General features: G+C 37.2%; 1 protein-coding gene across 1 annotated transcript in view; it reads left to right on the top strand.

The window, feature by feature from the left end:
* Nucleotides 1-16,297, top strand: part of ptch1 (patched 1) — a 103,158-nt gene that overhangs the window by 49,996 nt on the left and 36,865 nt on the right. The window contains exons 13-16 of the mRNA XM_056463453.1: nt 3,762-3,880; nt 9,369-9,867; nt 10,109-10,418; nt 12,968-13,095. Of these exons, the coding sequence (XP_056319428.1) occupies nt 3,762-3,880; nt 9,369-9,867; nt 10,109-10,418; nt 12,968-13,095 (1,056 nt within the window). The remainder of the gene's footprint in view (nt 1-3,761; nt 3,881-9,368; nt 9,868-10,108; nt 10,419-12,967; nt 13,096-16,297) is intronic.

Raw genomic sequence — 16,297 nt, 5'->3', positions numbered from 1 at the left:
TTTTGTTTTTTTCGCTCTGTCAAAAATGTGAATCAACTCGCTGCCAATAGAAAACCATTTTAAAAGATGCCTCTCACCGTGCAAAAATTATTCAGTGTGATTGGGGCCTTCTTGTGCTTTTTACATAATTTTGAACATTTATAATTTACCTATTTATTTCATGGACACTTTTCTAACGATGAAGTAATTTCAAGACTTCACACTTAGATATTGCTTAACGATATTAGCAGGTTTGGCATTGTGTCCTGGCAGAAAACCCTGAGCGCAGAGATAATTGAGCCCAGGGCTCCTGCCTGGTCAATGAGCGTATAAGGTCTAATTATATAAGGTATAAGATCTCGAGAGCTCCCCCTAGTAAAGGAGAGAAAAGGAGAAGATGGGGTGGAAGGGGGGATTCTTCCAAAACGAAGATAAGGTAGTAGGGCAAAATCGGTTTGAATCAATCTGATTGGATTATTACTGATTACAAATGTGAGACCAGCCACCATCAATCATATCACGTACTCCTTTAAAAATTAGTTTGTAAAACTTCACTTACATACATTCTAAATACCTACATTTGAACCTGCATTGTCAATCTTGCTTTATTCAGCTGAAAGATTTTTTCCACCATTAAACGTCTAAAGCTTCATCCCCCTCACATGAAACACACACAGACAGAGAGCTTGGGCTACTTAACCCTTGAACTGTAGGTGAAGTAACCTCGCCGTCATCCACATAACCAGCACAGCTGCACGGAGACAGACAGAGGCAGAGATTTACACACTGATGCCTTGTTCTGCTCAACAAACATGCTCACACAAATCTCAGCCTAAATCCTAAAGACAGCCTCCCTTTTTGTGGGACGCTTTGATCCATAAAGCAGAAATCCAACATTGCTTTATATATCTGCAAGTGTAGTGTTTGTGTCTGTTTAGTGATAATATTTTGAGGGAAAAGATGTGCAGGATGTGTCTGCCGACCACACGCAAGATGTGACTCACGCCTAAACTCGCACACGCACTCGTACAGCACTGTAGATCTGGTATTAGGATGTGTGGATTGATGTCTCACACACGTTTGTCAGACACACACGCAGCAGTCCAACTGGCACCTGTTCAACGGTGCCTGAAAACACTCATCTTCAAAACCGCTCTGAACAGACACACACACACACACACACTGACGCCGGGGAGATACTGCTTTGGTAAACGTGTTATTTCTTGCTGTAAGATGTCCAAATGAGTTTACTTCAGCATTTAGTTCAAATGCTTACTTCAGATTTTTGTTCTAAATATGTTTACTTGGACGTTTGTGTCCAAGTATGTTTTGCTTCAGGCTTCGTTTAATTTTCTGACTCCACTTTAATTTTTATCCACTTTGTTTATGCTTTAAAATGAATTGATCACAGCTAGATTTATTTTTGTCTGGCTTTATTAATTAATATATTTTAAAATATGTACATTTTCTGATGCCTTCATCACCTTTTTTGTCCCTTATGACATCTACTTTCTTACTCTTGTGGGAAAATGCAATTAAATGTTGACTAATCGTGTACTATATAGAATTTTATACATTTAGATGATCAGAAAAGAGAATGGCTGCGTCCAAAATCGCCTACTACTCAGTAGGTACTGCATTTAAATTGGAATTTACTACTCAGCCGTTAGAAAAGTACATTCTATACAGTATGAACGTGAGTAGTATGAATGGAACTCGAAGGTACTGCATCCGCCATTTTGTCATGATCACGTGACCTACCTGCGTAAGTTGCATCATTTCACTCCCATTGATGAATTCTCTCGCGGTGCATCATGGGATATCGTAGCGTGCGATGGATACGCACTTCAGAATCTCGCCGGAAGTAGTAGTCATCCGAGTACTTCTCGCATACTGTTTTTTGAATTCTATGAATTCAGATATAGTACTCGGCTTGCATACTGTGTGTGATTTCGGACGCAGCTAATGTCCCTCATACTTATACCCCGACTTTAATGACAACAATAATTTAACATTTATTGGTTTTCTTTTTCCAAATAAATGAGTTCTTATAAAATATTATTATATTTAACTATTCGTTCATCAAAGAAGCCTTGATGTGACTTTACACTAAACAACACTCAACACTAAAAATGTGTTTTACATTTTTAAATGTTCTTAACAAATCACTTGTGGACATTATTCTGAAGGTAAAACATTCACCTTCATATTTTTTCAATACAAAATAGTAAATTGTTGGAAGTACTTATTAGCTATTTAACTATTACATAGCGATTTTATGTAATAGCATTACCACAGAAAAACATAAAAATCTGAAAAATATTTTCATGTTGATCTTAAACACTGTTTCTGTTTAAATATCTTGTTGAAGTTCAGACTGTGTTCTGATTCTTCTGTCTGTGTTCTTTTGGCACATCGCTCTCTTTCTGTGTTTCTTTGGCAGTATAAAAGCATACACACATGTCAAGCCCAACAGATCTCACTTGACATTCACTCACGCACATTCTCTCATCTGTTCTCTCTCTAGGCCTGACAGATTCCATATTTTGTTGTCTAATGCAGTAACATTCACACATTTTTACTGTATCCAAATTCTTTTGGAGTCGCTGAATTTTGAACACACGAGTCTCTCTTTCTTTGTGTCTTGGCTCTGTCAGGCTGAGCTGCTCACTGGGTGGTCTGGCAGTTTGACTTGGTTCCAACCTCCACCCATAAAGAATACACCCTAACTAGGGCAGACGTGCTTCAATCTGCCTTCTCTCTCTCTCTCTCTCTCTCTCTCTCTCTCTCTCTCTCTCTCTCTCTCTCTCTCGTCCTCTCTCTTTCTCTTTATTTTCTCTCACAGTCTTACACTCATTGTGATGTCACTTTTCTTCATCCAGTCACTCTTCTCACACTAGTTATTCTGTGAGCTTCAACCAAATAAATCAAGATTAAATGTTTCAAATCACTCATTAGTTGGTAAGGAACTCTTGGTCTGTGAAATCTTTTTAGTAACTGAGTGATATATTGACTCTGAAAAAGAGTGGCTGGTTCCCATGTCTAACCGAACTCTGAGAAGGTCTTTTTTTTGTCTTTGGTTTGGACACCAAAACCAAAGTTCATAGTCATAGTTCATAGTTTTTCACATTGAAGAGTGTGAAATGAATTCTGAATTCAAAAGTGGTGTGGTTTATGTTAAGAAATTTTAGACGATTTCATCTCAAATTCAGTTTTCAGATGGCAGGCGTTGTGCTGTTATTCCTCATTCATTTGTTTTAAGTATAACTGTGTTAAAATTGAATTTCTTGGCAACCACTGTATCAATGGTCTTAGTACTGGAGTGCGTGACGTCAGGTGTTTTTTTTCTGCACAGAAATAGCTTTTTTTCCATCTGCAGGTGCACAGAGCTAATTGACTGAGTACTTGGGCTACTTAACCATCTCTATCGCATGAGAATTGAGTAGTGGCAACGACAAATTTCTAATAAAAATTCTTTAATTTGCAAAAAAAAATCTTTTGCGAAAAATTGGAAATAGAAATGCATTTTCTGAATTAACTCTAACGTAGCAAACATTACACCCATGTGACTAATCAGCTGTTTCTATTTGGCTCACCTTGTTTACTGTTGTTTACTGGGCTACCAATACTATAGTCAGCTGCTCTAACAGCTTGATGCAAATGCACCATATACACATTTGATATTTTTTGTAAATAAAATTTACTTCACATTAAGATGGAAACCCAGCTACTGTTTGTGATTATTGTAGTGAATATGTGTTTAATTTTTCTTTCTCTCTCAGGCGGCAGTGGTGGTGGTGTTTAACTTCGCCATGGTGCTTCTCATCTTTCCTGCCATCCTCAGCATGGACCTGTATCGCCGAGAGGACCGCCGCTTTGACATTTTCTGCTGCTTTGTCAGGTAATTCACACATTTAACTGGCCAAAGAAAGGCTCAATATAAACTGCTATTGTTTTTAGTAACACTTTATTTTGATGGTCCATTTGAGTATTAGTAGACTGTCTGCTTAATATCTGCTGATACTTCTCCTTCAACAGACATTTAATTGACTATAAGAAACTTTGCAAATACATGTCAACTTACACTAACCCCAACCCTAACCCCAACCAAATAGTCTACATATAATCTAATGAGAATTAGTTGACATGCAACATAAATTGAACAAACGGACCATCAAAATCAAGTGTGACCTTGTTTTTAAACTAAGAAAAGCATGGGTTAATGTGTCTAGTTGGTTGTTATTGCAGAGTAAACTCAGACAAAAGTGATTAGGGTCTTGTGCCACCCTGATTTTTCATGATAACAGTCAGCTGGATGTACGTTATAGCAGTTATTTAAATGGCTACTTCCTTTAAATGTAGACCACTTTATGTCAAATATTGAATTGATTTAAAACATTTAATTTTCTCTCTGAATGTGAAGCTTCAAGGAAGAAAACAGTAGCTAGCAAGTGGCAAGTTCAAACCAGACAAACATTTTTGTTATACAGCATATTTATACCACTTGTAAAATATACATGCTGATTTGAAATGTATTATTATTAGTTATCAGTTTCTATTGAAAATAACAGACTGCTTGAATAACCAATCAGAATCAAGTATTCCAGAGAGGCATGTAATAAATAAATTTAATACACTTAGCCTACACTATATATAAATAAATAAACTCTTGCGGTTTTAATAGAAAATAATAATGATAATAATTTTTATCTAGATGTGTTCTTAAAGACTTTTAGGCTTTTATTAGTACATTTAACTTTTTTTTTGGTCAATTTTCTGAATTCAAATACATGTACAGTTGAAATCAGAATTATTAGCCACTATGAATTAATAGCCCTCCTGTTTATTTATTTCCCCAATTTCTGTTTAATGGAGAAAATATTTTTTTTTCAACACATTTCTAAACATAATAGTTTTAATTACTCATTTCTAATAACTGATTTATTTTATCTTTACCATGATGACAGTAAATAATATTTGACTAGATATTTTTTAAAACACTTTATTCAGCTTAAAGTGCATTTAAAAGGCTTAACTAGTTAATCAGGTTAACTAGGCAGGATAGAGTAATAAGGCAAGTTATTGTATAGTGATGGTTTGTTCTGTAGACTATTGAAGAAAATATAGCTTAAAGGGGCTAATAATTTTGACCTTAAAATGTATTTAAAAAAATTTAAAACTGCTTTTATTCTAGCCTAAATAAAATAAATAAGACTTTCTCCAGAAGAAAAAATATTATCAGACATACTTTGAAAATGTCCTTGCTCTGTTAAACATCATTTAGGAAATATTTTAAAAAGAAAAAACATTTCAAAGGGGGGGCTAATAATTCCGACTTTGTAAATATTTTCTTCAAAATGTCATGGAAAAAATTTATCCACAAAAATGCAGCTAAAAGTGTAAAAGAATGGATGTTATCTTCATATGATTGATTTCTGAGCTTCATATGATTGATTTCTGAAGGATCATGTGGATTGATGACTGCAGAAAATTCTGCTTTGCCATCACAGAAATAACTTTTTAAAATTGATTATAGTACAAAACAATTACTTTAAATTCACAGTGCTCAAAATAGTTTTAGTTGACATAAATTGTTGCTTCTCTTTGTTGGATAACCTGCCAACCCTAGTGTTTTAAACGGTATTGTAAGTTTTTATAAAAAAGGATTGTGAAGGCATTTTCAGAAACGTGTTAAGTTAAATGTGTTAAATGTGTAAAGTATAGCAACAACCACTCAACCACACTTTTCTTCCTTTGAGGACCTTGAAACCAACTTTTAAGATATTTAGTTAAATTTGTGATGATGTTTGTTTAATAAAAGGATGCCCTTGAGGTGCAAGTAGCATGCATCAATTTTACAATACATAATATACATAAATAGCTGGTTTTACAACAGCGAATCTAATTTGTTTTATTATAATTGTTAAGACCTTTTCACGTTTTGATAGATATTTGTCTTAGCAAAACAAGCACAGACAAACTCACACTGCCATACAGCCATCCATCACCTTTTCTCTGAGGTCATGGATATGATTTTGGGAATTTTCTAACAAATCAATTTTATACGAAAACATGCACAGTACAATAGGCTCTTATTAAACTGATTTCAGTACAAACAACACTATTAAGCAACAACCTGCCCTAATTCTATACTATGTGTGGATATATGTGCATATTGATGTTTATCTCTGTCTGTGGCCCCGGGCCCTCAAATAAGACATGCTCTTGCCTCTCCTTCTTACTGCAACGTTTTATGGTGTCTGATGAGAGAGAGAAGGAGAAAGCAAAATCAGGCTATAGGCAAATACTTTACCTTCTTAGTCATGCAGCCAAACTCCTGCAGGAAATTAAACCTGATGCCTAAACTTTCACCATGGTTGAAATGCTTGCTTTCTAGTCACTAGCACTCACACGCCTCTCGGCTTTAAATGCTCTTGACTGGAAAGCTGATTGCGGTTGTATTTACATGTATTTGCATGAGCGCTCATGAGAAACCAGTTGCCACATCTGAAGGATGATCACTAGCTCACACGCTAACTTTGCCTCCAACTGTGCTAGCTTCCTATTGCCTACATTTGCCTAAAGCTTGATTTATAGTTCAGCATTGGGTGATCACCGTACCACACGACACATACCTTGCATGTTGCTAATGCTGTTGTGAGTATTTATATTTCATTCATTCATTTTTTCGGCTTAGTCCCTTTATAAATCATGGGTTGCCACATCAGAATGAACCGCCAAGTTATCCAGTATATGTTTTCGCAGTGGATGCCCATCTGCAACCCATCACTGGGAAACATCCATACACTCATTCACACACTTACACTACGAACAATTTAGCTTATTCAGGAAACCCACGTGAAGACACGGAGAACATGCAAACTCCATACTGAAATGCCAGCTGGCCCAGCCAAGGCTCGAATCAGCGACTGTGCTACCCACTGCTCGCTACTCACCAATCTGTCTATCACTCTGTAACTCATGCCTGATTCCCCAATGAAGCTAATCAGGGTTGAGCCTTGCCAGTACTAGGATAGAAAACCTCATGAGAAAACTAGGTTTGTGCTGCTTTGGCAATGACACCTCCGAAACACTAGTAGGCAGCAGTGTCTCTATTTCTATTTCTATGTCCAGTTTCTTTGTCAGTGTATTGGGTTTATACCAGAAATGTGTGATGCTACTGTAGAATGCTACTTGTTCACGTAAGAAAAAGTCAGGAACCAGCAAATATTCAAGAACTTTAGTCATAAAATATACACAAAACAAAAATATCTATCTGTAGCTCCTGCATTGGACTCGAGACTTATTAAACACTCATGTAACTGCCCTCACTCCACTCCCACGGCTCTTAAGCCCCTACACACTAATCACCACTATCAAACCAACCAATCCATGATCTTGCGCCGTGGCAGTGTGTCGTTTCATTTTTTGAGAGGTAATGTCAAATTACAGCAAAGTGTGTGCAAAAGTTGGCATCAGACCCATCGTGTGCACTCAATGCAGAATTATGAATTGGCCTAAAGGTATTGTACTTACTGCCAATAGATATATTGTTTAAAGCAGGGGTTCCCAAACTTTTCAGCCCGTGACCCTCAAAATAGCAACGCCAGTGACTCGCGACCCCCAATATTTTATATAATATATAACATAATATATACAAACGCAAAACGGCTCAAACACACCAATAGGCCCAATCTATTCTTTGTTTATTTTTGGAGAACGACACTCAAAGATCACCCTCCATGTTCAGTCGTTGCCTGTATTTAATTTTATTGTATGCGAGTGCCGTAAAGGTATCAGAAAGTTTACCCTGGTGCCATGAAATCAATCTGCTGCATCTGATCTATTGTTGTGTCTTTATTCTAACGTAATGAGACCCCAGGTGTTGCAATCCAATTGAAAAAAAAATGTGTGTTGTTTTATCACTATTATTGTAAATATAAATATGGTAATTTTAATAGTTTCATAAAATGAAATAGATTTTTGGACATCACCAAGCGACCCCCGCTCATTATCCCGCGACCTCCCGAGGGGTCCCGACCCCCACTCTGGGAACCACTGGTTTAAAGGATTCTGCAATGACATAGACTTGCTACGAATGGGACTTCAAACAGAAAACTTGGTTGATTTCAGCAGTTTGATATTAGCATGTTGACATAAGATACATCTTTGAAATCTTTATAAATCATAATTAGTTGCTTAGAAAGAGGAACAGTGTCTGACTTGAAGCTAAACTACAAACTTAAGCATTAAAATGTTTTGTAACACCTAATTGACATTTCACTCCACTGTGGTGACTCCTGATAAATCAGGCACTGAAGGTTGATTTATACTTCTGCGCCAAGCACACGCATATGGTCCGTAGTCGCAGTGGCTGATGCTAATGCACACCTCTCAAAAAATGTAACTACACGTCACAATGATGCGTAGCGCAAGTTCTACGATTGGTCAGCTTGGTAGCGCTGACGAGCGTGGGTAGTGCTGATAGCCACGAGCCAGATGGAGTGAGTGTTTACAAGTGTCGAGTCCTGTGAAGGAGCTCCAGATGGAAACTTTTGTTTTGTGTTTACCTTATAATTAAAATTGTTGCACGTATGCCGTTTCCCACCTCTGAATGAGCGAGTTTGAGCTACTTGTAGCATTCAGAAAAAACAAAACACCTGCGAAGAAACTAGACACAGAAGAACATAAAAACCTACTACTAGCTAGCATTTCGAAAGTGTTATTGCAGAGCAACACAAACAGCATGCAGAAGTATAAATGCTATGTGCAAGGCAGGCGCCGTGGGTCATTCCGATTACTCGATGCAGAAGTATAAAGCAGCCTTTAGCTGAAGGAGCACCACAGGCCCTCACTTCACTGTATAAGTGCAACAAGCAGGACCATTGCATTTTTTCTCATTCATTTCTCCATGTTTGAATGAGCTGTGTGAATGAGGTTTTGTGCTCTTATTAGTGAAAATCACCTGTCGTGGAGAACCAAAAAAGAGATGAACGTGCTTGTCTTTATATCAGGGTGGTGCAAAGTGTCCCAGATGCATTGGTTGTCTTATATTATGACATACTGCATGAGGTATAATCATCCAGTCTGAGACCTTGCAGTTTTTGCTTTCCCTGGGAATCGAATCTACAACCCTGGAGTTGCTGGGATCATACTCTATCATTTGAGCTACCCTACATCAATTGCCATTTATTATGAAATGGATTAGGCAAAAATTGACTGATATTTGTTGTCTATATTAGTTTATACTGTACATGTCCGTTTTATCTAGCTCCTCTAAATAATTTCCTGTATTGTCATGATATAAAATCATATTGCAGGAAATACCAAGTGTTGCATGGTGATTTTGTGTTACTGAAAAGCTCCTTGTCTTTCTCTTTCTCCTTTAGCCCTTGTGCTAACCGAGTGATCCAGTTGGAGCCACAGGCGGCGTATGCTGATTCCTCAGCGGACTCGAGTCGCTACAGCCCTCCACCCTCCTACAGCAGCCACAGTTTCGCCCAGCACACCCAAATCACCATGCAGTCCACCGTACAGCTGCGCACCGAATATGACCCCAGAACACAGGCCTACTACACCACAGCTGAGCCCCATTCCCACATCTCCGTCCAACCCTACGCCCCCAATACAAATCCCATCCCTAACCCCAATCCCAACCGCAACAACAATAACAACAACTGTACCAACAGCAGCAGCAGTGCAGTGCCCGGAGTAGCTTCTGATACAGCATCCTGCCAGAGTCCAGATGGCGCCAGCTCCACACGAGACCTGCTATCTCAGTTTGGGGATTCAGGTATACGTTGTTTGGATTCGCCGTATTCAAGATGGACGTTTGCATCGTTTGCTGAGAAGCACTACGCACCATTTCTGCTTCAGTCTACAACGAAGGTGAGGCTAAAATGCTTTGTTTGCAATTGTATTATATTTTGGAGGCCAGCGATGAGCTAATCTCTTGTCGTTTAATGAGCGCCGGTTTATCTTGTTGTGTAAGTGTTATTTTGTGAGTCAAGGCTTTCTGACAAACCACAAACACCTCAGAAGTTTGTCATGAAATATTAAACAGCAGCAGCTTCAGATGTAGCCAAGGCCTGACTCATATCTTTGTTTTTGTGTGTGTGTTTCCTATCAGGTGGTGGTGATTTTCCTCTTCTTGGCGCTCCTCGGGGTCAGTCTGTACGGCACCACCCGCGTTCGGGACGGGTTGGAGCTGACTGACATTGTGCCGCGAGAGACTGGTGAATATGACTTCATACGTGCCCAGTTCCGATATTTTTCGTTCTACAACATGTACGTGGTGACCCAGAGGGCGGACTACGCACAGATCCAGCCTCAGCTCTATGAGCTGCACCAGCGCTTCGGCTCTGTGAAGTACATCCTGCGGGAAGAGAACGGCCAGCTCCCGCGCATGTGGCTGCATTACTTCAGAGACTGGCTGCTAGGTAATACATACTAATAAATACTAACCCTATACCCTAATCCTAAGGTGGAGCAAGGTCATAATTATTTTAGATTTTTCATTAGTTTATTTTTTATTACGTTTTAACTTTTTGTTTTCAAATTCAGCTAGTTTTATTTAGTTTTTAGAGGCAGATTTACTAGTTTTTATTAGTTTCTTTATTTTGAAATATAGTTTTAGTTTAGTTTTTATTAGTTTCAGTGTTAGTTTTAGTTGTTTTTTTTTTGTAAATAAGGGTATTTGTTAGGTGCAAGATTCAGAATCATCAGAATAAATATTGTATAATAAAAACTCAACCAAAGATGAAACGTATTTAGAGGACACATGAAAAGTACCACTACTATCTACCTATCCTCAAATTCAAATACAACAGCCTACAAGATAGCAGCCCTAAGTACAATATGTGTGCAAGGCTGCTTCTAGAGTTAAGCGAGTTACACACCGGGTTCGCCACACGGCGCACACATAACAGTTGAAAGTATCGCACACCAGATGCGCACATCCGCATGTTAAGTTTTAATAAAACTATTCTGATGGTGCCCCGGACAGCCATCGACTTGCAACGCCGGTGTGTGTACCCTAAAAGAAACCTATGTTTAGAATTCTGAAGATCATGGCACAGCATGCCACGATGCGGCATGTCACCAAGCAGAGCTTCTGGTGTGCGACCCCCTTTAGACACACAGTAGAAATGGGAAGTTCAGATCTTTAACGCAAACCGGATCTTTTGTAACAATCCTCCCAATTAGGACTTAACATACCAAAAATATGTAGTCGGCAATCATAATTTCAGTCAGTTAAAACGTCACCATAATTGGACACAATTGTGTTAAATGAATACTTTTAAGTCTCTGCTCAAATCGTATTTAATGCTGTCACGTGCTTCTGTCATGACCACTCGTCGTTTTTGTTGCGGGAGCTAAAGAGAGGATGACTGGAGGAGAACCAGCTTGATCTGCCCAATGGCAGCAGGAGTACAGACTCTGAGGTGCTGTATGGGTCAACACCTGGCAGGGTGAAGTAAATAGATTCATTTCTAAAAGGCATACAGTAAGTTTATGCATTAAAAAACATTTCTAAAGACGATAACGAAGGACATTTTTGCTAGTTTACGTAGTTTCAGTTAGTTTTTTTTTAAACTTTCTTTTTTTTATTTCAGTTAACGAAAATGTTTTTAAAATTTTACAATTTTTGTTTTCGTTTTTTAGTTCATTTTCATTAACTATAATAACCTTCAGGTGGAGGTCTAGTCTTACAAATAGTCTAGTCTAGGAATAGTATAGTAATAGTCTATATTGCAAAACACAGCTTATTCTGATACATGCTCATTTAAACCGGAAGAAATTTTCTGACTGGCAAAGTGAAGTAGATTTATTCAAAAGTATAACATTTCATTTAAATTAAAGTAATTTTGACCAATATTGAACAATACAACAAGGTAAATATAGAAAAAAAATTATATTATTGTCAATTCAACTATGTTTCCATAATTTATTTAATATTTTACTGACTTTTTTATTGTTTAAAGGGACTTTTTCCCAAAACATCACATAGAGAAATGTTATTTTTTGCAATTTTGAGAATTTTACAAAAACACCCAAATAGAACCTTACAGTTCTCAACCTTTTAAATGGTAGTTTATATTTAAAACACGTAAAAAGGCCCAACATACCAATTCACAGTTTAATTTGATCCAAAAGCTTTACAGCTTTACAAACTCGTTTTACAGACTGTAGTGATATCCAGACAGTGCCTTGCTTCGTTGGAGACGACTTTTACTTTTAATGTTATCATCAACAGATCATCTGTTTCTCACAAACATAAATCAAGCAGCTAAACCTCCAAATCTGTAACACATTTAATGTCTTTATGATGGATTGTGATCCCAAAATGAGATTTAAATGGAGGGATTAAAAACAGAGAGCAAAAATGTGAAGAAAACAAATGTAGAGGAGAGACAAAAAATGCAGTCAAGGTGAGAGTAAAAAACCCCAACAAGATCGAGAGATAAAGGGCAAGTCCCTGCAGCAACTTTCTCTTTCCACAGTGGCTTCTTTCCACCAAATCCATGCATTGAGCACTCAAAATGCCGTATCTAATCCCAAACTCAAAAGCAAACCTTGTTTTGCCCACTTTCTTCTTTAGAAAGGCATACCTGTCTATCCAGACGCTGTTTTGGGTGGCATGTTCAGACTCGCTCTGCTCGGCCAACCAGGACATCACTGGGTTTTTCTTTGCTTTTGTTTAAAGCTTTCAGCAAACTCATTGGAACACATGTTTTCATTCGTGTGTGTATGTATGTGCGTATAGGCTTCAGTAAAGAGAGGGTGGAGAGAGCTGTCTTTAATATTGTGGTTTGAAATGGCTCGACAAATTGGTCACAGACAGTGAGGCGAAGGAGAGAGAAAACATCGTGCCCTAGAAACGGACCACTGGCGATGACTGACTGAGAGAAGAGGTTAACGTGGTTTATGTTTTATTGAACAGGATCTTCAGTGTAATGTGTGTGTGTGTGTGTGTGTTTTCTGGCAGGTCTGCAGGAGGCATTTGATAAGGACTGGCAGGCTGGTAGGATCACTCAGGGGAACTACAGGAACGGCTCGGATGATGGTGTTTTGGCCTATAAACTCCTGGTGCAGACCGGCCGCAGGGAAAAAACGGTAAGCATCAATGCTAACCTGATTTTACCAAGTAGGACATGGTCCTGGATCAAACTCTATGTTGATGCTGGAACAACATTCCAATCAGCCAATCAGAATTAAGGGATACGTTTACCATTTATGTTAAGTTGAAGTTTACGGTTAGGTTTATGATTGTTATCCAACTATTAATCCCCTCTGATTTTGGGAATGATTTACAGTTATGGTTGGGTTTAGGGGTAGGGAATAGATATTGATTACATTTCAAGCAAAAATGATGCTCCAGGATCAATATAGATGTTAATCCAGGATCACATCATAGCTGGCAAAATTATAACAAGCAAGAATCAACCTTCTAAGAATAAACTTGTGTTAAGTCTGTAACTTTAAGCTGTCATGGGTTGTAACAAATGATGATCAGAGAAATGATAGAGCCAGTCTCTACCTGAGGAAGTGTGTCCACCAATCAGGGGTGTGTTTCCCAAAACCATCGTTAGCCAACTAAGGTCGCAAGTTCCGTTGTTACAAACATAGTCCGTTAATTTGCCATTTCCCAAATCCCTTGTTCCAACGAACATTCGCAAACTGCGTCGCAAACTTGTACACTTGCAACTATACCTCTGGAGCTGTAGTTAGAAACAGTTCCTGGCTGTTTTCTATTCCCACTCATCCCCCCTATGCCATATTCGCTTAGAACATTCTAACATTTTAACATGGAATGATAAAAAATAAATAAAAATAAATCACTCTTAGGTTTACAATTGTGCTCCATTTGCAGTGCACTTTGAAAACACTGATGTCATTTTGAACACAGCCTTATGGCGAAAGCTATAGGTGACCTATTATTTAAAAGCGGAATTTATGTTACGTCTCCAAAGCTTGTGAAAACAAAAAGCATAGGATAAGTTAATGCTTTTAATGTATCGTGGGTTATTTATTAAGAAATGTATTTGTACTGAATTTGACATTGGGCCTTTATATTTATTGATATGATTTATATATTATATTAGAATATATGTTAGCTTTTGTAAGTGATTTTATGTTTTAGAATAGAATATGTAATGTTCTCAATAATATTGTAAAGGGAACATTAGCTCTATTTGTGCCATTTACATATATTTCAATTAATATGGAAAACGAGTGCATGTTTTTACCAAAACTAATATTGGATTTTATTTTAAATGTGTGTTTGTGTAAAACAATATAATTTGCACAAAGAAATGATAGAGTTCATCTCTAAGGAAGTAGTTACTCCACCCCGTTTAGAACATCAATATGGGCATTTTACGTTATAACTAACGTAGTTCAAACAATGGATCTGCGACAGAGAAACCACGTGTTTTGGGAAACACTCGTCACTACATCGTTCTTTTCCCAAACAATGCATCGTACAATGATAGTTCAGCCGCAAGATACATCGTTTTTTGGGAAAAGCAACCCGGATCTCACCTAGATACACTCTAATTGAACGCACATTTCAGTTGTTGAAATTTAATTTAATTTAATTATTTTATATATTTTTTTAATGTATTTATTTATTTATTTATTTTTATTTATTACTTTATTTTCTGAAAGTAGAAGTTTACAGATATATATTTTTTTAAATATTAATTTCAGTTAAAAACAATATCAATTTTTTTGGTCATTCATATTGCGCATATGACTTAATTATTATTAGGTAATATAAAATTTATTTTTATTATAATTTCATATTTGTATCTAATATGAAATTGATTATACTTTTAATAATAATATCAATTTGTTTCGAATTAGTTGCTTCTATTACAGGGCTAAAAATTACAATCGTTTTGGTTGCATATGTGCTCGAAATTTTATCTATGCGACCTCAAAGTATATATATGTTTACCAGATGCGCAGATTTAGGAAACATTCAGGCAGAATGCATATTTGCACCTAACAGCGTGAAACGCAGCACTTGGGAATAATTTAAAATAGTCAATGTTCTACAGTAAACAAATGCTGCAATGCTTGCCCCACCTTCAAGCTCTTCTAATTGCCGCACTGTTCTAGAGCTAAACGCGAATGGATTGGTTAATATTAGCTGTCAATCATTCAGTCAATGCTTTCTGCCTTCAGGTGACAGGGAGCTACAGCTGCAGAAATGTAAAGCGCTGAAGATGAGAGAATGAAAACACAGAGATTTTGTTTAGAGACCACCTAAAATTCCAAAAATAATGACACAGCTGATTAATGATGCGCTTTTTGAAGAGGTTCAATTTGAGCCTTGTATTACTACTACTACTACTACTAATAATAATGATATATTGACTGTCAATAGAAAATATATATTGACTGTTATTTTGTAATATAAGAAATATACTATTTATTATTAGGGTCATATTTATATATTTAATGAAATTGATTGTAATAAAATAATTTGCATATTAATAAAAATACAATTGTTTAAATTTAGAATAATATTGAATTAACAATGCCATATTTTTATATATTATGAAATTGCTAGTCTTAATAATATCAGCACTTTTAATAAAAAAGGTGTGGTCTAATATGAAAGATTTTCAATATCTTATAATGAAGCTATGTGTAATGTGAAGGGATGCTGACAACAGAGGTGCGGATCCAAATGCAGGGTTTATTAGCAGGATGGTCAGGAAAACTCCTGCTGTGTGTTTGCAATGAGTCAGGATCAGGAACTGGTGTGAGTGTGTGGTGCATAACTGGAACTTGTAGTCCATGTAACGGCAGATTTGTAGTCCGTTAGCGATCTGCGTGTTTACCAGCGATCTGCCAAGATTAGATAGCTGGTGATTGTGACATTATGAAGGTAGTTTTAAAAAAATATTTCTGCTAAATATATTTATACATTAAGTGTCATGGCCTTTTCTGCTCATACCTGACTTGATATTTTCCTGATTCTTTATTTGTTTGTAATATTCAGTGTGTGACAGAGGGCTGCTGGCTCTTTAGAGAAGTGTTTAGCATCACCGTCAGGGTTTATAACTGGAACCACACAGGAACCACACCTGGGCTCTGACTGTCCATCCTCATTCTCTCTCTCTCTCTCTCTCTCTCTCTCTCTCTCTCTCTCTCTCTCTCTCTCTCTCTCTTTTCTCTCTCTCTGATTGCTTTACCAAGCGCAGGAATTTAAAGCTCTCGATGGGGCCGCAACTCGCCTCTGAAAAAGCAATTAAGTCTTCATTTAAACCATTTGTTCCACTTTCTTGCTGCAGGCCTAAAGGCT

The sequence above is a fragment of the Danio aesculapii genome, chromosome 8 (assembly GCF_903798145.1).
Source record: "Danio aesculapii chromosome 8, fDanAes4.1, whole genome shotgun sequence".
Classification (NCBI taxonomy): domain Eukaryota; kingdom Metazoa; phylum Chordata; class Actinopteri; order Cypriniformes; family Danionidae; genus Danio; species Danio aesculapii.
This window is presented reverse-complemented; position numbering and strand designations above follow the sequence as displayed.